This window comes from Euphorbia lathyris, chromosome 9 (genome assembly GCF_963576675.1).
Source record: "Euphorbia lathyris chromosome 9, ddEupLath1.1, whole genome shotgun sequence".
NCBI classification, from domain to species: Eukaryota; Viridiplantae; Streptophyta; class Magnoliopsida; order Malpighiales; family Euphorbiaceae; genus Euphorbia; species Euphorbia lathyris.
Window position 1 is genome coordinate 24279032 of NC_088918.1, and position 22290 is coordinate 24301321.

Sequence of the window (22290 nt, forward strand, 5' to 3'; positions counted from 1 at the left end):
TCTTCCACATCCTTATTTATATGCCAAGTGCATAGCAAGTGCGCTGCTTGTGGAAAAACTTTTTTGATTGGCTTTAATAACCCAAGCTCTCTGTCACTAACAATAACGGTCGGGTTAAGATCAAACCCAATCAAAATCCTCAGCCTTTGCAAAATCCAACGATAGCTCCCTTCAGTCTCGTCTTTAACAATAGCATACGCTATCTTGAAGTTGTTATTGCATGGCGTCATCCCCACAATCTCAACAAACGACATTTTGTACTTGTTTGTTTTGTATGTTGAATCAATGCCGATGTACCAGTGGTAAGTCCTGAACATATCAACTGACTCTGGATGTGCCATGAACACATGCGTTATCACACCTGAATCAACCTGTGTGTAATTGACATATTTGTCCTCCACAGCAATATGGTAGAATTGACTAGCCAAGTATCTACCTTCAAACCCGTCCTTCCTCATTTTGTCCATGTAATTATATATGTGTTTAATTACTGAGTTGTCTTCTGGGTGTTTTTCTTTAACTGCTGCTAAAATAGCACAGGGCTTTGCTTAAGCTGAAGTGATATCACGCACAATTTGTTTAGATGCGATACTGAGTCCGCTCATCTGCCGGCTTCCCTCTGGATACACACGCATTGTATGGTTATGCATTCCAGTTAACACAGCCTTAGCCTGTATCCCCCATCCAGAAAGGTCTGCATGTTGATAGGCTTTAATCTGAAATTTACAGCGGCACACTTTAGTTTTACTGTCTCTAATTGCAGGATCTTCATCAATTTTCACAACACCTTTATATCGTTCACCCCGTGAACATCGCAACAGCTTCTGTTTTCCCCCATGTTTGTGCGAAGATATTACAATCTCAAACCCATTCTGAATAGCTATCTTTTTTGCCCAATCAATTGCATCCTGACACGAAGGGAAAACGGTATCCGTTATGAAACGCGAACTATAATCAATGTTATCGGGTTTCCAATCTTCTATCGGTACCTGAATATACAAAAAATGCATAATATGTTAGCATAATTGACATTAAAATTAAAAAAAATACTTCGGGGCAAATTCTGTCCCTTTTTGCCTGAACGGGTAGCTTGCCCGTTTCACCATTGGTGAGAACGGGCAAAGCGTACTGCCGTTCCATCGGTGGAACGGGCGGCGCGTACCACTCGTTCCATCGGTGGAACGGGTGGCGCATGCTGCCCGTCCCTAAGCCGAACGGGTAGTTCATGCGTTCGGCCGACGGACCGGGAGTACGTGCTACCCGTTCAGGCAAAAACCAACGAAAAAAAATTAAAAATTAAACAGACACGTATTTAAGAATCGTTATATTATCTCGTGTTCGAAATCATTATCTTCGGGAATGCTTAGGTCCATTTTTGTAAAATCCGGGATTTGTGCTCGGGAGAGAAAGGGAGAGAGAGTTTTTAAGGTTTTTGAAGAAATAAAATGAGAAAGGCAATATGATCAAGAGATGCGGTGTACCGTAATTTGGGGGCGGTATATAGCAATTTTTTTTTTTTTTTTTTGTTTTTTTGTCTGAAGTCAAATTCAGTGGCATTCTGATTTTCCAATGTCTACCGTCTACCCAACTGTTCAGAATGCGTTTGGTTGAAGCTTTCTTCTCACCCATTTCAAACCCAAGACCACACCACTTCTGCTGTTTTCTCTCTGTTCTTGAGGCGCTCCGCAATGTTCTTCACTAAAGTACTTATCTTTATCAGCAATTTTTGTCCCTTCTCCTCAAAATCCTGGGTTTTGACTAACTTCATTTCATAAAAAACTTTGTTGATAATGATATAGATTCAAGTCAAATTTCATGTTTCAGAAATCCCTTTTGATAAGGTACTAATGCTCAACACCCAACATTTCTTCTCTGTAAATCGTGTTAGAAATTTCCACCCAATTAAGCAACTTAAATCTTTCTCTTGCCAAAGATTTTGAATTTATCTAACTGCCTCATTGTATTGACTTATTATCTCCCTAAACTTTGATTTCCTTTCTCTTAATCTTCCCCTCGTGGTTTGTTGACAGCCTTTTGATTTGTTTCAGAATTGCTGTATGTGGTGTTCCTAATGGATGATATAAGATCGTCAGGATACAATTATCATGTTTTCTTAAGCTTCAGAGATGATGATACTGGAAAGAATTTTAGTGATCACCTCTATGCAGCTTTGGAGCAAACAGGAATTCACACTTATAGAGGCGATGATGGAGGATTTGAGAGAGGTGATAATGTCAATGAAGAATTAGAAAAAGCAATGCTGGAGTCAAAATTGTGCATAGTTGTGTTCTCAAAAGGCTATGCTTCTTCAGTAGGGTGCCTTGATGAACTTGTGAAGGTAATGGAACTAAGGAGAAACCGTGGTCTTGTAGTTGTGCCGGTTTTCTATGATGCAGATCCAGGAATTGTCTGGGAACAGTCTGGGAGTTATGCTGAAGCATTTGCTAGACATGAAGAAGCCTTTAAAGAGGAGATGTTCAAGGTGGAGAAGTGGAGGAAAATGCTTAGAGAAATTACAGATTTGAGTGGGATGGATTTGCAGGGAAGGTAATTTCCCCAAAATAAATTCTCTTGATGATGTAGTAAGAATTGCACATTCAAAAGCATTGTTTCTGTCATTTTGTTTGTTAGAAAATGATATGCAGTGGAATTAAGAAATCAGAAAATCCTCCAACTTGATGAATTAGTTAAATTGCTTTTAAAAGTTTCCAAAGATCACATTCTACTCCAACTTTTTTTTCCCCAAATAAAAGAAAGAATATGACAACTAGGAAAGTGATGTGAACTTTTGCTAATGCCTGTTATTTCATAATTTTATGAAAAGAGTATGCTACCATTTGTGAGAAACCCAATTGAGAAAGCTGCCCTAATTCATATATATTGTATTTGTTGTCATTTTCCTGTCTTAGGAAAATTCTGATGGAGAATGGAACTTAAAAAAGAGATGGATCACATAAATGGATTAAAAGGGAAAACGAAGAATTGTGCAAGTTCAAGCAAGATTAGGATTACTTATTAGGAGGTTTAGTTGCATGTACCATTGGAATATAGGATTTGATAGATTCTTTGGCTGTTTAGTAAGTTATTACTTCCTCAAAGCTACTAATGAATTATTAATCGGAAGGCCTAATACATACATATCCACGTTGGCAGTAAAAGCAGAGTGCCCCCCCTCCCAAACCTTGAAAACGGCCAATTAACCGATTAAAGTGATCTATTGACCCCTTAACTTCCTTAAAGTGACCTATTGGACCCCTGAACTTGCTTAATGTGTTATGTGCTTTAACTTGTTCAAATCTCCCTATGCTCTGCCACGTAGGACTTAAGCGGTTAATCATGCCATTTTAAACACTTCATGAGGTTAATCGGTCATTTTCAAAATTGGAAGGGACATTGGACTATTTTGGACAAGATTTGGGGGATAGGGATGCATTAGGCCTAATTGAAACCTAAACAAGTAGGTTGAGAATCATCTTCATTTAGATATTCACTGTTAAGTCCTTTCATCCTTGCCTTTGTTTATTTCTCAAAGGTGCTGTCACTTTTTAAACTATATTCTGTATTTGGGGAACCAATAAATTGGTAAACTTGAAGTAACAACTGATTAAATGAATTGTAATGTTTATCTTGCTCTAGCTTGCTAAGTTGCGGATGGTTCATGTTTCAAATTGATAGCTAAAAACATTGTATCAGATGAAGAACACAAGCTAGGAAATTTAAATACATACAAAACACCTGTAAGAGCCTCATCTCATTTGTGCTTTGTTTTCTGTTTCAATTTGGATCTAGGCATGAGGCGGAGTTTATTCAAGACATTGTTAGAAAGGTTGAGAAAAGGGTGAACCGTATAATATTATTGCATTCGCCCTCCTACTTAGTCGGAATAGATTCTCGTGTAAAAGATATTAACTTGTGGTTACAAAATGCTGTAAATGATACTGCAACAGCAATAATCTACGGGATTGGCGGCATTGGCAAAACGACTATTGCTAAGATAGTTTATAACCAAAATTTAGATAGATTTGAAGGTAGTTGCTTTCTTGCAGATATCAGAGAAGCTTCAAGAAAACCGGATTCTTTGATTCTCTTGCAAAAGTACCTACTTGAAAAACTTGTAACTGGAAAAGTGAACAAAATAGATAGTGTAGATGAAGGAAGTATGATGATTAAGGATGCAATAAGCTGCAAAAGAGTTCTTATTGTTTTTGATGATGTGGATCAATTAGATCAATTGACTAAAATCATTGGACCGCGTGATAGTCTTCATCGCGGTAGTAAGATCATCATAACAACTAGACACGAGGGACTGTTGAAAGCACATGACATGTACAGAAAGTTTAGGGTAGAGGAATTGGATCCTAATGAATCACTTGAGCTCTTCAGTTGGCATGCCTTTGGACAAAACCATCCTATTGAAGAATGCATGGAACAATCAGAGATTGTAGTACAGCGCTGTCACGGAAATCCGTTTGCTCTTCAAGTATTGGGCTCTTCTTTATCTGTCAAAATTGCAGATGGATGGGGAAAGACATTGGAAAAATTGAAAGCAATTCCTGATAGTAGAATTCAAGAGAGCCTCAGAATAAGCTATGATTCTTTACAAGATGATCATGACAAAAATTTATTTCTCGATATAGCGTGTTTCTTCGTTGGAAGAGATAAAGATTTTGCAGCTAAAATTCTAAATGGTTGTGAGTACCATACAGAAGTTGGAATTCAAAATCTCATTGATCGGCATCTTGTTGAGATCAATGAAGATAACAAATTGATGATGCATCCTTTGTTTCGTGTCATGGGAAGGGAAATTATTCGCCAAGAATCACCTGAAAACCCAGGGAAACGGAGCCGTTTATGGTATCATGAAGATTCACTCACTGTGTTGAGAGAAAACATTGTATGAAAACATCTATTGTGCATGTTCCTTTATATTTGTGCAAACACTTATGATGCAGATACTTATCACTTTGTCTTTTCTTTGATTTACATTTTCATAACAGGGCACGGAAGCAATTAAAGGTCTCACCTTCAACCAATGTATGATAATGGAAAATCAGTATCTGCATAGAATTTCTTGTACACATTGTGCAAAACGACATTATTATCAGGAACTCATTTCCAAATCCACGCCAAAGAGACGCTGTCTTGGCTTCTTCTCGAGGAAGCCTGTGGAGAATGATCTGATAACTTCAGTTCCCGTGTCTAATGAAGTTGTTGTTGAAACGAAGGCATTTTCAAAGATGCGCAAACTAAAAGTGCTCAAGTTCAATGATGTAAAACTCCATGGAGGATATGAACATTTTCCTAAAAGTTTGATATGGTTGAGTTGGCATGGTTTTCCTACGAAATCTATACAACCGAATATGTACTTGGAGAAGATTGTTGTGCTCGACATGCGCTATAGCAGTCTAAAACTTGTTTGGAATGGACCTAGGGTATGATTCTCTCTCTCTCTCTCTCTCTCTCGCTAAGCTATGTTGGATGGCCTTATGAACTGACCACTTCATATATAACAGGTTCTTTTACAGTTGAAAATCCTTAACCTCAGCTATTCCTGCGATCTAGTCACTACCTCCAACCTCTCAGGGCTACCTAATCTTGAAAAACTGAAGCTGAAAGGTTGCATAAATTTGGCTGAGGTTCATGAATCTATTGGAGATCTAAAGAGGCTTGTATTGTTAAACTTAAAAGACTGCAAAAGCCTCACGAAACTCCCAAGAACGATCGGTATGTTGAGATCACTCGAGGAACTTAATATTTCTGGTTGCTCGAAACTTTATAAGCTGCCTAGCGAACTTGGGAGAATAGAATCACTAAAGGTGCTTCATGCAGATGGTCTATTACATTCTGCAACCACGTCACAACATTCGACCTTCTTGTCATGGTTATCGAAAAGGCAAGGCATTCAGTCTCTTCTATCATTGAATTTTTTACCTCACTCTTTAGAAAGCCTGAGTCTTGCAGATTGTAAATTGTCAGATATTCCTGTAGACATAAGTAACTTCTCCTCCTTGAAATATTTAAATTTAAGCCGGAATTCAATCTGTAGCCTACCGGAAACTACACACAGCCTTAGTAAGCTTGAGTTTCTTGTACTAGATCATTGTAGCACCCTCCAATCACTTCCGCAACTCCCAACAACTCTAAAGGAATTGAGTGCAGAAAAATGCACATCCTTGGAGAAAATCACCAATCTACCAAACTGTACCAGATCATTCAAGTTAAACCTCACTGGTTGCATGAAACTGGTCGAGGTTCAGGGCTTGTTCAAGTTAGAACCAATAACAAATATAGACAGAGAAATAGCAAACAGGTTGAACTTATTCAACCTGGAACCAATGAGGAGCATTAAACTCGAAATGTCCTGTGTCACGACATTGACATCAAGGATAATTCCTCTCCAGGTACTGTTAACACCCTCTTCTTGTAATTTCTTTGCATGATCGGTATGTTCATTTTCTAAATCATGATGTCAATGGCACAGGTTTTACATGAATGTGGCATATGTAGCATATTTCTCCCAGGAAGTGAGATTCCGGAATGGTACAACCCTCAAAACAAGGGGTCATCAATATCTTTCGGTATTCCCGCGCTCCATGGTCGTAAGATTTGTGGTTTAAATACGAGCACAGTGTATACCCGCGATAATTCAAGCAATAGATTGGATGATCATCATTACATAAAGATTTGGAATAAAAGTCAGGATCTGAAGTTGATCTACAGTCCAACTTTTTATGGAATTCCACAAGCACAAGAGAGCATGGTATGGTTTAGCCACTGGAAGATAGGGGATCGGCTGGAAGGCGGGGATGAGTTGAATGTTTCAGTGGTTATGTCAAGTGGTTATGAGGTGAAAGAGTTTGGTATCTATGTTGTGTATGAGGATGAAGAAGAGGATACCCAACTGAACAGTGAAGAAATGGAGGGAAATGAATCTTCCTGGTACCGACGTTTCGATTGTATGGATTCAGATATTTACAGGGTGGGAAGAGAGGAGTTTTTTCTTTGCAATCATGCTTATTTAGTTAATCAGGTAATTGCAGAATCTAAGCATTTATTTGAAAATTTAACAGATATAGGTGCATGTTTCTCTTCCAATTTCATGCCACTGAACTGATCATCTATATATAATAACATTTCATGACACTGAGATGTCTGTTTTGTTTATGATCCAATTGAAGTTGAAGTTTGATCAATTGAAGTCTAAAAATGAACTTTTTCTTTAAAACTCCTCAAGTTAGAAGCTTTCAAATATACCAAAAGCTTGAAAAATTGCTTGAGACGATGAAAGAGGAGGGGGCCACGACGGCTGTTACGTAGTGACGGAGCCCTGACCGGAGATGCAAGGCGGACGAAGGCAGTAGGGTGGTGGTTGGCCGTGGGTTGTGGTGGTTGTAAGAGTTTGTGTAACTACATAATTGTTATTGATGTGTAAAACCAATATATACAGAATACAATTCACATTATAGTGAAAGTCTACTCCTATAAGTTAGGCTAAGAATAGGAAACTGACTATTTTGAATATACAGATAAGATATGCTACAAGGACATGAAAACCTAAATTGCATTCCATTGTTATGACAGAACTAACGGAATGATGCATTATTGAATTCACCCCATTGTCACATTGAAAGGTTTTAATGTCACGTTCAAATTATGTGCGAATAAATGAACGAAAAGTGAGAAATACAGAATAGACTTGTGATTTATGAGCTAACAGAAAAGTCCATAAAAAATTCGTGTAATTGTCAAGAAAAAGCACACAGTAACGATGACCACTGGAACTTAGTGTAGGTGAAACGGTAATTTAACTTGTTTTCCATTAACACATGAAGAGCAAACAGAAACATTCTTAATCCTATTATAAGAAATCAAATTTTTATTTAAAAGATTGTTCAAAATGGGAGGTCTTGGATGACCCAAACGATTATGCCAAATATTAGACGACAGTGCAGTAAGAGCAGAAGGAGACGAAAAAGAGGTGGAGGAGCGACACACGACTGGATAGAGATCCCCCGTACTATTACATCTTATGATAGGTGTCCCCGTCTGTAAATTCTTCACAGAGAAACCCAACAGATCAAATTCCACAGAAACTCTATTATCAACAGTAAATTGACAAACAGAAATAAGATTTTTAATGAGCCTAGGAGCATGCAAAACGTTATTCAATTTTAACGAATGATGTTTAGTGGCTAAAGATGCATTACCAGAACCGCAAATAGGTACACACTGACCATTACTGACAATAATATTTCCATTGAGGCTCGTATTAAAATAAGAAGTGAGCGTACCTTTATGAGCTGTCATGTGAGATGTTGCTCCTGTGTCTATATGCCACTGCTCAGAAGGCGGTGTGATTGACATGGTGTGCATGGCTTCTGCAATGTCAGTATGAGCATAAGTTGGATTTGCTACTGTGAGATTTGCTTGCTGCATGGCAGGACGGGGCCCAAGTATTCCGGAATGAGAAGGCTGTCGACCGGAATGATCCTAATTCGGCCATTGGTTCATCGGAAATGGACATGGTGGGACGGCCCACGGCTGCTGCGGTGCCCAAGGGTATGGAAAAGCCTAAGGCGGGAAGGTGGATTGCCAAAAGTGGGATCCCGTCGACGATCTCTGACTGTAACGACCCCCTCTCCTGCGGTTGTAGCGGCCGTCGTGTCTGCTGCCACGGTGAAATTGATTTGCGCGGTGAAGGTGATTGGCGGGTCGTGCCGATGGGAAGTGGGACGGTGCTGATTCGGTGGATGCAGCGGTGAGAGAAAGTGAGTCATGAGAATGATTATGCTTGCGGGCACGAGCTGTCTCCTCAAGAATTAGCATAGACCTGGCCTTTTGAAAGGGAGGGAGGGGATCCCCATGTCAAATCTGAGTTCCAACAGTGTCATATGCATCGGTTAAGCCAGATATAAGTTGCAGGACCATCTGATCGTTGGTGACGGGACAGTCTACGTTTGCTAATTGATCGGAGAGGGATTTGAGATGTTGACAGTAGGAGGAGATGTCAGAAAAATCATCCAGCTTGATTTTTGAGAATTCTTGTTGAAGAAAAAGAGCACGAGAGTGCTTGTTATCTGAAAATATATCCTGTAGGCGGCTCCAGGCTGTAGCTGCGGTAGAATATGCTTCAATAATAGTGTGAAGTAAATCCAGGGAAATAGTGCTATATATCCATTGAAGGACAACAACATCGATACGAGACCAGAGGTCAGGGTTCTTTTGTTGCATAGAGTTGGCGGAATTGTCAGTGGTGGGATTGGAATGAGGTGGTCGAGGACCTGAAAGGCTTTAGCATGAAGTTTGAATAGGGCAGCCCAGGTTGGGTAGTGTCCCTTTTCCATGTCTAGGGTTATTTTGATGAAGGTGGAGATGTTGGAGACAGTGAGGGACGAGTGAGTGGGAGAAGGTGTTTCAGTGTTGGCTATTACGGTGGCAGAGGTTTCGGTATTAGTAGGGCCGGTATTGGAGGTGGCAGACGTGGTTGTCATGATGGCGACGATGGGGGGGGGGGGGGAGGTAGGCCGGCGGCTCAAAGAGATGAGGAAGAAGGGGGAAGATTTCGGTGGAGAGAGAGTGGGAAGGGATTAGGGTTTGGTCTCTGATGCCATGTAAGAGTTTGTGTAACTACGTAATTATTATTGATGTGTAAAACCAATATATACAGAATACAATTCACATTACAGTGAAAGTCTAATCCTATAAGTTAGGCTAAGAATAGGGAACTGACTATTTTGAATATACAGATAAGATATGCTACACGTAACCAATATAATCTCTAATAGTGGTATGGACGGCGAGTTTGAATTTTCTTAAGGTAAAAAGGGATATTTTTAGCTTTAAATTTTTTTTTCTCCGCTCCTTTTCATACACTACTTGTTATTTGAATTAAAGTGTGTTTTGGGGGAATTCGGATGGAATTAAATTCTTATTGGCTAAAGGAAAACGAAACAGATAATCCCGTTTCCGCCATGGTAGAAACGGGTGATCCTTCCGTTTCCGCCTTGGCAGAAATGGATAGTTCATCCGTTTCTATCTAGGCGGAATGGAGTGAATCACCCGTTTAGTACATTTTCGATAAACTTTTTTTTCCGAACCCGGAGATGAAACTTGTGTTTTCGATTTAATTTTCAAATAAAAATACTTATCCGGGGAATCATTAGTCTTTTTCCTTTACCGTGTTTAAGTTCCATGAATGTTGTTCGGGTTTTTGAATTTCGAAGAAATTTGAGAGAATTTGAGTTTTTGAGTTTAAAAAATGAAAAGGGTAAAAATGTCCGAAAGGAGGCGGTGATAAGTTATATGGGGACGGTAAATAGCAATCCATTAACTTTTTAACTCAATTTATAATAAAAACATTTCGAGTTTGTGTTTCTATTTTTTCTCTTTCTCCCACTAATATAATATTTAATTCTACTAATGGTCCTTGCAGTTTGGATTTAATTTCAAAATTTTACCAAGTTTCATTTTATTTGAATAAAATCATTAAATTTTTATTGTTTTTTTGATGTAAATGTTTTTTTTTAACCTGAAAGGGACAATTAAATAGATGATGGATTCGCATCCATATAGATAGTGTTCACAAGCCATTCCGGCACCACATTTGAAAAGAAATCGCTAGCATTGGAACAGGCAAGCCTAGCTACCAAATGAGCTGCACTGTTCGCTAAACGAGAAATGAAACCTAATTTAAAAGAAGGGATAGATCTTAGGAGGACTCAACAGTCTTCTAAAATCATACCAAATTCTGAAATATCCTGCTTGTCAGAGTGAATAGCATCAATCACAGCCTTAGCATCAGATTCAAAAATAACAGCTGAAAAACCCATATTAGCAAGCCATAATAAACTTGTACGGATTGCCAGAGCTTCAATAACCCTTGGTTCCTTGACACTTGGAATAAGACTGCTACTACAAAATAAAAATGCTCCCCTTTCGTCTCTAATGACCGCTCCCATACCACTGCATCTTAATTCTTTGAAGATGGCCCCGTCAATATTGCATTTGACAAAGCCCGGGCTAGGCGTGTACCATCTCTTGTGCGGGAGTAACTGTGCGGGCGTTGGCTGGTCTGCCTGCCTGTGCGTCGCTTGCGGCCGTCGGCTGTCCGAGGGTGGCGCCTTTTGTTGATAGGCCTTCCAGTCTTGGACAACCTCCAAACTGATGCGCCAACTCATGTCTGCCGGCCACCATCTCATGTGCCACAGCACTCTGTTTCTATGGTCCCAAATTGCTTTCAGTGCACAACAGATTCTGACTATTTGATGTAAATGTTTATATATTCATTAGATGAAAAAAAGAAATATAAATACAATAAAAAAAATCATAAGGAATAAAACCTTATAAAATCCACAAAGGGACGAAAATGACTACAAAGAGCATGAAAAACCCATAAAAGGTATAAAAAAATAAAAAAAACACACAAAAATAAACAATGAAACATATACTTTTTAGAAATCAAAATCCGCAGAAGAGCAACTGCAATCCGATCTTCACCACTCAGACCATTTCGAACATTTGGATCAATGTTATTTCTTTTGTTGCAACAACGTAGATCTATTGATCTACATATAAAATAAATCGTTTCCGCTCTTGCTAAATCGAATAAAAGAATAATTGGGAGCAGATACAATTCAGACAGATAGAGAGATCGGAAAAAATATATGGATACTGATTAAAAAGAAAAAAACAACAAAAAGAACACAAAAAACCTAACCCGATGGGAGAAGGAAAAAGGAAGATTCATTCTTCCTGCTCAAAGTAGATCCACTTTGATTTGAAAAGAGGAGTAGAATGAATGAGTATTTTTTATTTATTTTTTTGGCAGGGAGAAACTAAATTTTTATTGTTATTTCAATAAAGTCAATTCAACCATGGTGACAAATAAATCACTTGCCAAATCACTTAAAAATAATTAACTTTTACTATATGATATCGTTGATGATAAAAAAAAAGAAGCCTGAATGTGTCAAAATGTTTGATTGGCTCAAGAATTTTCAAAGTGTCTTGATAGTCCCAACAACTTTTTTTTTTGGTAGGAAAGGAAAAGAAAAAAACAAAAACAAAAAACCGCTCAACCCGGGATCAGCCTAGGAAAACTGACCCCCACCACATCCTCTAAGATTAAAGAAGAGATGAAGACCGGCGGGGAAAAGAAGGTAGAAAGACCCAACACACTAGAGTGCCCTTCCATCGCAAGACGGTCCGCAACACGGTTCCGCTCCCTATAAATATGAGCAAACCTAATAGACTCAAAGGAAGAACCAATCCTCTTAATGCTTTTAATAATGATCAGGTTATTCCGGCAAACAGCGTTGCCCTCAGAAATCATTTTAACCGCTTCTTGGTTATCCGATTCAACAAGAAGCTTCTTCACCCCAAGCTCCTTAGCAAGTTTCAAGCCCGAGAAAATCCCCCAAAGCTCTGCAGAAAAGGAAGATCCAATACCCAAATTCTGAGAGAAGCTAGAAACCCACCTGCCACCATCGTCTCTAAGGACCCCTCCTGCAGCAATTCTCCCGTCTCTTAGACAAGAACCATCAGTGTTGAGTTTAACCACCCCTTCCCTCGGCTTACACCAGCCTAAAAGATTGACCTCCCTCCTCTGAACATCCCTAGGTAAGGGGTCATCAACAAAACTCTCAACCAAGGTACTAATCTTCTTAGAAAAGAACTCAAGGACATTAGACTGAGACACCACTCCTCCTCCAAAGATCTCCTCGTTCCGCCATTTCCAAATCTGATGGCAGACCACCACAAAAAGAAGGACACCTTGATTTCCAGGCAGAAGAATCCCTTTAATTCCATCAACAAACCAATCATTTTCAGAATGGGCTAAAAAGGAAGGTAGCACATCCCTAGGGAGAATTCTCCTCCAAACCTCCTTACTTCTCTCACAATTCATGAGAGCATGACACAAAGTTTCCTCAAATCCTCTGCATCTGCCACAGGCTCCAGAATCCACCAGGTGCCTCCTTTTTCTATCCGAATTAGTAAGCAATCTATTCCTAGCCCCCAACCACAGGAAACTCCTAATACGGTACGACACTTTTAAGGCTCAAATCGTTTTCCACACCCCAGGGGACGGAGAATCCAAATCCTGATAGAACGCCTGAAAAGCATATTTACACGAATAGGCCCCATTGTTAGTCAGCGTCCAACAGTAACTATCATTGTCCTCAATTTGATTACTAATGTGAACACCTCTGATAGTAAGGAGCGATTCCAGACTGAGGTAGGACTCAAATTTATCCCAAATCCACTCACCCTCAGAATCCACCACATCAGCAATCCTCCAGTCCTGAATGTCCATCGGAGGCAAGGAAGTACAAATCTCCAATAAAGGCTTCTTACCTACCCAAATATCCTTCCAAAATCTGATGGACCTGCCATTTCCCACATTCCACCCAATCCCAGAACAAAATTCAGCAAAAACTGCACTAATGCCTTTCCATAGAAAGGAACAATCTCTATCCTTAGGCCCCCCAAACACCTTATCCTTCCGGTATTTCCCGCATAAGAGTTGGACCCACAGAGCTGAAGGAGACTGCCACATTCGTCACAGGAGTTTCATTAATAAGACTTTATTATTATCTTTGGCTTTCCTAATGCCCAGACCTCCCAAATCTTTAGGCTGACAAACCTCACTCCAAGGAACAAGATGGATCTTTCTCCCCTCCTCAGCTTCCCCCCACAGGAACCTACGGTTAATTCTATCAAGGTCTTTAAGCACAGGTTCAGGAAGATGACAAGCCTGCATAATGTGATTGGGAGTTGCACAATTAACAGATTGGATTAACGTAAGACGGCCAGCGAGAGAGAGTCCTAGCTTTCCAAGTGGCACACTTCATATTTGCTTTATCCAAAGTATCTTTAAAAGACACCTTAGACACTCTCTCACTGTGGAGGGGAATACCCAGATACTTCCCGAAAGAGTTAGTCAGAGGAATACCCGAGAGATCACTTAACCTTTTACAGACACTCTGGTTCATATTTTTAGAACACATCATCCTAGATTTATGGACATTAAGCTTCTGACCAGAGGCCGAATAGAAACAGTCAAGGATATCCATAATAATACTCAACTGCTTCTCATTACCTTCTAGAAAGATCAGAACATCATCTGCAAAGAATAAGTGAGTAACCTGGGGGCAGAAGCTATTGATAGCCACTGGGTGGAAACTCCCATTATCAACAGCATCCTGGATCAGATGCGACAATCTCTCCATTGCAATAACGAAAAGGAAGGGGCTCATAGGGTCCCCTTGACGGATACCCCGGCCCGGAGAGAATTCCTCCGACATATCCCCATTAATCATAACTTGAAAACATGAGAATAGATGCAAACCTTAATTAACCTTCTCCAATTGTCAGGGATCCTCGCTCTCTCCAGACTCTCCATCAGGAAACTCCAGTTGATGCGATCATAGGCTTTCTCCAAGTCCAACTTAAGAGCCACGATGCCTTTCTTCCCCTTCCTGATCTTCATAGTGTGGACCAACTCTTGGGCAATCACCACATTATCCATCATTTGTCTACCAGGTACAAAACTACCCTGATTCTGACAGATGATCTCAGGAAGAATACATCGGATTCTATTAGCCACAATCTTTGTAACAGTCTTATAAAGAACATTACAAAGACTGATAGGCCTCATATGCAAAAAGGAAGAAGGCTTCTCAATTTTAGGAATCAGAACCAGAAGGGTTCTATTCACCAGCTCTATATCCTGAGAACCATTAAAGACGCCTAAGATAAAGTTATAGATACCTTCCTTCACAACTTCCCGGTGCTTATGGTAAAAACCAGCAGGCAGACCATCAATCCCAAGAGCTTTAGAAGCCCCAATACTAAAAATGGCTTGGTCAATATCCTTTAGGGAAACAGGGTGGAAGGCATCCCGAATGCTATCCTCTCCAACCATAGGAAATGAAGCAACAGAGTGAGCCCTCTCCAGATGGACAGGCTCCTCTTTAAACAGATCCTTATAGAACTCCAGGGCCAATCTCCGAATATCCTCGTCCTCATACACCTAATCACCATTAGAGTTCTTAATCGCATCAATTCTATTCCTCTGCCTTCTTATAATGGTAGAGAGATGAAAATACCTGGTATTCCGATCCCCATCTCTGATCCAGGACTTTCTAGACTTTTGAAACCAAAGAAGCTCCTCCTGCCTGAGCACAGCTTCCAACTCCTTCTGAAGAGTTCTGAGAAGGCCATTCAAAGCGTGATCATACCTAACCTCCAACCTCCGCTGAATGCCCTCCATTCTATTCAATAATTTCTTCTTCCTCCTAATAATATGCCCAAAGACATTTTTATTCCACCCCAGCACATTATTCCTGAATCCTTCCGCAACTTGAAGGACATTCGAGTGAGGAGTCCAATTATCATGAACGAATTCCTTAAACTTAGGATGAGATTCCCAAGCCAATTGATAACGAAACGGTCTCTCACCCCTAGGACGATTGCCCCTCATTAGCCTAAACAAAATCGGACAGTGATCCGAATGACGGAACGGGAGATTAAGAACAGACACCTCAGGGAAAGTAGTCTGAGCTAAAACATTAGCATAAACCTTATCCAAACGAACAAAAGTACTGTTGCGCTTCCAAGTGAACTTATGACCAGAGGCCCCAAGGTCAGAAAGCCCACATAAATCCATACTACTCTTGTGGTGAAGGCACCGATTCACATAATGATGCGAACCCCCCCCCCCCTCTGGTCACTCATAAACGCAATATCGTTACAGTCACCAGCCACAAACCAAGGCTCAGAAATGTTGACACTCATAGAGTGGAGAACCTCCCAAAGCCGTTTTCGATTGGCCAAAACAGGATCAACATACACCAGGGTAATTAGAAAAGGTTTATTACCAGAAACACTCACTTTGCAATGAATAAACTGCTTATCCATGCTAATAATATCGAAATGAACCCGATCTAGCTTCTAGAAAAGCCAAATCCCACCAGCCCGCCCAGTAGCCTCCGATCTAACACAATTCCAACTCCTAAACTTTTTAACCACCTCATCTGCTTTATCTCCACTAATCTTAGTTTCCATTAAAGCAAAACAAGAAGGATTAAACTGTTTAATAAGATCATTAACATGGATACGGGTAGCCTTGCTAGCCGCACCTCTAACATTCCAACACAACAAATCCATAGAAAGGTGGAAAACTGACCGCACCCACAAACCTAAGATAGGTATTTATTAGGGGCTCCTGAGAGCCTTGCCGAGGTACCCGCAGGCCCTCTCTTATCAGGTAAAAGCAAAGAATTATGGCCACTTTTCTGCTTGCCTTTTAGCTTTTTCATACTAGTTTTATTAACTCCCATACTTTTCCCAATCCCCGGATCCCCACTCTGATTAGGAAAACTAACCTCATTCATCTTTTTCTTCCTTTGATAAGCTAAAGTCTGGGAACCCACCTGGTTTTCGCCTTTGGAGACAAAAAGGGGGTTAACAGTTTCAGTCACCTTAGTTGATGGCTCTATAGATTCTAATCCTGGCATGCTTTGATCAATCTGTTCGTCAACCTGGCCAGAATCCTGTACTTCCTCAATAGCCAGGGCCCCAAACCTGGAACCTGACTTGATCCCTGCCACAGCCCTGGAATCCTCAATAACTTTGGGGTTAGGTTTCTCTTTGATACTAGGCTTATCAGTAGGATTTTGAATGATAGCCTTTATCTTGGGGTTAATATCAGGGGGACGATTCTGAGCAACTGAAGGCTGAGTCCTTCGTCTAGCAGGCCTCTTCGCGACCATCCAGGGGCCAAAATTCCCCCATCACCTTGGATCCCTTCAGTTCTACCGGTATTACCCTCAGCTTCCATTTCCACCACCCTCTCCCTCTTCGGGCATCCCTCCCTAGTATGTCCATACATACCACAATCATAACAAATGTTATGTAACCCTTCATATTCAATAAGGAACACCTTGTTCTGAACACAGAATTTTGATAACAGGGGTTTTGCAAGATCAACATCAATACAAACCCTAGCAAATTTACCTCTAATCACTCCAACCGTAGTTTTATCCACATGATGCACCTTCCCAACCAGACCTCCTATTTTATTGAGAAAACTTTCACTATAATACTCAATAGGCAGGCCCGAAAACCTAACCCAAGTCAAAATTCTGCTCACCGAGCAATCATGAGGGTTAAAATTAGGAACCCAAGGCCTCAAAGCCAGAACCTGGTTGGAAATAATATACGGACCTCCATTGATCACAACATTATAATCTTCCACACGAGTAAATTTAATGACATAGTAGTCATTCTCTAAGTCAGTAATACTAACTTTACCTTTCTTAGCCCACTGTGCTTGTATCCTCTGGGTGAAGTAGTTAAAGCTAATTCTCTTCCCAAGCAACGTAACTATTAAAGAGAGCTTCCACTTTTTCCTGAGCTCTCGCTTCTCTGCTGACGAAAGCCTAATCACCGGACAAAGCGGATCATCATGTTCACCATCTTCTTCATCCGAGTCAGAGAACACATCTTTATAATCCCCTTCCATCATAACCTCCTCCATACAAGGCTCCTCCTCCACCACCCCCATAACCGTATCCTTCCACGAAATTTGCCCTAGGCCATTCGTCACCACCCTCGATTTGGGAGAAACAGAGTTTCCCTGAATCTGAACCCCGCACTCATCACCAAACCTGTCCGACATCCCATTTATTTCCTTGATATGTCCCAAGGCAGCCTGCACCAATGCCGCCGCCCCATTCTGAACAACCCCCACCCTGCTCGGCACCGTACTGGCAGTGCCAGGAATCGCGCCGGCACCCACCATGGACTGCCCAGCAGAACTGCTGGCATCCCCTGCGCACATCCCAGCAGAAGCGCCAACGCTCCCTGCGCAGCCCCTAGCTGCTCCGCCGACATCCCCTGCGCACAGCCCAGCAGGAGCGCCGGCGCTCCCTGCACATGCCCTATTATCACTTAGTAGTAAAAAATATAAACCCAACAACTTATTTAACATGTCTCGATAGCTTCATAAATTTGTTTAAAATATAATTAATTAATCACTTAGTAGTAAAAAAGTAAATTACACGTGGAAAGTGCACGTTTTGAAAAAATGATAATAAAAAATTACAAAATGTAAAAAACTCAAAAAAATAAAATTTCAATCAATTTCAATGAAACAAGTCCGATAAATATAAATATATATATAAATAATTTAAGGATAATTATATTTGACTATAACATACAAAATGATACAAATTTACCCTTAACGTTTCTGAAAAAAAAAAAAAAAAATTTACCTATACCTTGAATGAACAAATTTATCAATATTTCACTGTCGTATTAAAATTTAAAATTTTTATAATATTTTTTTTTGATAAACTATAAGATTAGTTGAACACAGATCAATTAATATTTTTTTCTACTGCTCACACATATTTATTAAAAGAATTAATATCTAAGTTAAAAAAATATCAAATTGATACATAGATAATTTTCTCTGCATATGAATATCAATTCGAATTCAAAATTAATTTTACCACAATTTAATTTTTACATGATTAAATTAGTCTAAAATAACACATCTCAGTTATACGTGTTAATTTTGATACATAAACTTGTAAGATCAATTTCTAAAAAAGAAACCCTAGTAATCAAAATTAATTTTAGACCCTTTGACAAATTTTTTATGATTAAATTATGTGTAATGTGACTATAGGAAAACTGTCAAAACTTTAATTCGAACAGTAAAAAAAATACAATCTCAAACACAAATGAAATTAATAACATATTTTTAATTATATTAGATATTCACAACTAACTAATTTGACAAACAACAGCCTCAAGATCCTTTTTACCAAAATTCTATTATAACCATCATTAGATGATTGATCAATAGCTAATCTTGAAGAAAGAAGCCATGGTTATTGGCTAATCTAGAAGGTGCATAAAGAGGAGAGGAATTTTTTTTGGATAGAAATTGGGGCGAGACAGAACTTGGGTGGGGAGAGCACCCATGGCCCAAGAACTGTCAAACCCGCAATATATTAGTAAAAGAAAAAAAAAAGAGTGTTTGAACAAGAGAAGAGGAAGAAGAACAAACAAAAAGAAGGGGTGGAGAAAAGTTAGGAAAAATCAAGAAAAACGCAAGTGTGAAATACTACAAATGTCATCATTGATAAACCTGTGGCAAAATGCAGGAGCTGAAGGCCACCAATGACTCCAAACTTTGCCAATGCATCAGCAACTCTATTTCATTCCTTAAAAATGCGTGAAAAGAGAATGTTCATCTTATAGCAAATGCTGAGACAATGCAATCACTCTTGTCGAATACTCTAAAGAACATCCATGGAACGATGTTTAAGCAAATTAACTACGTACGTTAAGTCTGACTCAACCCAAAACTGATGCCAATTTTTCTTCCAAACAAGTTCAATTGAGAAAATAAAGAGGAGATGAATTAAACACAGAATCATGAAGTAATTTTCTATTAATTTATTCCAATTGCTTTCAAACAAAGCTTATTTAAACAGTGTGGACTCCCTGTGGTGTATTAAATTCACTTGCACAAGAGAAAAACATCATCTATAAGGAACCTTTTTTATCTGCCCAAGCAAATAGGCAAAACCATTTTCTATATTCCCATTTCACACTGCTGCTCCATGATACTTCCTTGCAGCCTCCCTACTGTCAATAGTTACATAATTATTTTCTGTAGTGTACGGTTTCGGGGATGATTTGAACTTTCCGAAGTTTCCATATCTCGCCGCAGCTTCCTTGCTGTCAACGGTTTCGATATACCCTGGTTCAGCATACCAGGAGTTCTGAGCAGGAGAGATGAAAGGCTTGGCAACTTCTTTCAGAATCCCAATAGCGGTAGGAATATCGCTTGTTGGTTTGGAAATGTTGGAGTGTGGTTGTGAGGACCATGTTGTAGAACTTGGCCTGGCCCACCCGCCGTGCGTGATCATGCTTGCCCCCGTCGGGATAGTTTCCCTGTTGTCGTAAGTGTCTACTAAGACGGGATCAGCATGCCTGTAGCGTGGAGCATGAGCGGCCACAGGGCTCGAAGGTTCCTTGTAGAAAGTTGAGGTTGTGTTGATGTTGGTAGTACTCGGCTTATTCCACCCGCTGCTGTTGTTGTTGTTGTTGTTGCCATACTTGTTGTAGTTGTTATCATCATAAACATCGTTTCCATACCCGTTACTGGTAGGCTTTTTCCAGTCGTTGTTGTTGTTGTGGCTGTAGTCGTTGAACTCGCTACCGTAGCCTGAGGGTTTAGCTGTTTGGCGCCAAGTTGATGCACTCATAGGGCCAAACTTGGGTCGGCTAGCCTCAGTTTGCACTTTGGTTACGAATTCATCGACCTTTGGCGGGCAATCATGAACTGGACTCGGATGCTTTTGCCACTTCTCTTCAACAACTACATGGCTTTCAGGCGACCAGTTCATTTCTGAGGCATAAGGTGAAAGAATTTGTTCTTGAACAACTGTTTCGGTTGTTCTCGTAACATAGTATTCCGAGTTCTGGTTCGGAGTAAAGGAAACAATTGGCCTTTTCCTCCCCTCAGCATCGACGATGACTGGCCGACATACATGATCAGAGGCATGGCTTGTTTTGCCCCAGTCGTCAGTTTGTGGCGAACTGTAGCCAGTAGAGCTTCTATAACCATAGCCAGCCATCACTTTGCTTGGAGGTAAAGTGTTCTTTTTCTCTCTAAATGAACTCTAGAACTTCTTTCTCTTGCTTATGAATGATGCTAAATGCTAATGCCTAGTTATATATAGCAAAAACAGAGGTTCCTACCATCAAATCAAGAGATGCAAGATTGGTTTCGATGGCGAATAATAGAATCAAGTGCTTCTCTTTTTTCTGCACGTTGATTGAATTTCCATACAAAATATGATTCTAGATGGTGTGGTCAGGGATTATGTCATTGATTACTCTGAGTTGGCAAACACAGACTCAATTCGCAGAATATATGGTGCCCACTGCATATTTATAAAGGAGAATAGGAAAGGGCAAGAGAATAAACTTTAGCATCTGAAAGATCAACTATGCAATAATCTGAGATATATATGTTTCAATGAGGCAAGGCCTTGCTCAGTTGAAGGGTAAATTACACCTATGGCCTCTCAACTTACGCGCCTTACTTTCTTTATGACCTCTTACGTTCAAATTGAAGGTAAATGCCACTGAACTTTGCCCTTACTAACATACAAGTTCCTTATAAAAGTAAACAACCTCAAAATAACCGATGATAACCTCAAAATGGAAAAATCCAACAATTAAAGTTGTTTAGAACCATATTTTCCATCGAACCGTTATTTTTCGATTTTCCAAATCATCATTTTCGAAGCTTTCTCTCTCTAAACAGCCATTTTCTCTCTCCTAACCGGACAACACCTAAACAACCTAAAAACCAAACAGTTCAAGAATTAAAGTTGTTTAGAGTATCCTTTTCATAAGCTCTACAATGGAGGCTTACCTACTATTAGAGTGGTCAAAAGGTTAAGAGATTTGTATGTTAGTAAAAGGCAAAGTTCACGGGATTTTGTGTTTGATTTTGAAGGTAAGGGGCGATAAAAAAAAAAAGTAAGGCCTAAGTTGAGGGGCTATGAGTGTAATTCACCCCATAATTGAATATTAGGTAGTTTAAACTGAACTCCAAACAAAAACTAGATGAGTCTAGCTTGCACTATGCACTCACGCGTTGAAAATCTTTTAGTAGCATAATATTTTGATCATGGGTTAAGTCAGTTCTTCTAAGAGCTAAATATTGCAACCTTTTAACCTCCACCACTCAAGTAAAGTTTTTAGAATCATATTCTGCTTATTCTAGATTATGACCTCCATTACTTGCTAGACCATTGAGCTCCCTTGCTCTTTTCTAATCTCTCCATTCAACAGAAAGTCATCTATTCCAAGTAGTGATTTCAACATAAATCACTGGTAGTGATTTCGTGATCATGATCTCAGCACGGTAACATCAACTATACCTGGTTAAAAACTTTAAGCTTTTTCCTTGTTCTTTAAACCTACAAAAAAATAGGGGTTTCCGTACCAATTTAAAGCACAATTTCCTAGAGTTGACACACTATAACAGATCCAGATTCTTTCCCTAAATCCGAAATGCTAATTACTGCATCTCCCAGAGAATCATCATTTCAAGCAGGTTGTGAATCCACCATTCCAATTTCCCATCGTTTTATGCCTCTTTGACTTCGATTCGCCCCATTTCAGAGAAGAACCAAGTTGCCCAATTCACTGGTTCCAGAAGCAAAAGTATGAACCAGTATCATAGATTATTTTCTG

The 22290-nt window shown here is 39.8% G+C and overlaps 1 protein-coding gene across 3 annotated transcripts; it reads left to right on the plus strand.

Moving 5' to 3' along the window:
• The first annotated feature begins 1583 nt into the window (after positions 1 to 1583).
• LOC136205990 (disease resistance protein RPV1-like) lies at positions 1584 to 7569 on the plus strand. 3 transcript variants are annotated; one of them, XM_065996874.1, is made up of 7 exons: positions 1584 to 1841; positions 2049 to 2547; positions 3790 to 4894; positions 4998 to 5432; positions 5514 to 6401; positions 6482 to 7030; positions 7179 to 7569. In XM_065996874.1, exons 2-7 carry the CDS (start codon positions 2072 to 2074, stop codon positions 7221 to 7223), a joined length of 3498 nt encoding a protein of 1165 aa, XP_065852946.1. In that variant the 5' UTR covers positions 1584 to 1841; positions 2049 to 2071; the 3' UTR covers positions 7224 to 7569. The 3 variants fall into 3 exon arrangements, with proteins under 3 accessions (XP_065852946.1, XP_065852945.1, XP_065852944.1); XM_065996873.1 differs by having other exon boundaries at positions 7235 to 7569; XM_065996872.1 differs by having other exon boundaries at positions 6482 to 7569.
• Positions 7570 to 22290: the final 14721 nt, after the last annotated feature.

Coding starts and splice junctions, on each gene's coding strand:
- LOC136205990 (XM_065996872.1), top strand. CDS start 2,072: ATGGATGATATAAGATCGTCAGGATACAATTATCATGTTTTCTTAAGC. Junction 2,548..3,789: donor GGGATGGATTTGCAGGGAAG/GTAATTTCCCCA, acceptor ATTTGGATCTAG/GCATGAGGCGGAGTTTATTC. Junction 4,895..4,997: donor CTGTGTTGAGAGAAAACATT/GTATGAAAACAT, acceptor TTTTCATAACAG/GGCACGGAAGCAATTAAAGG.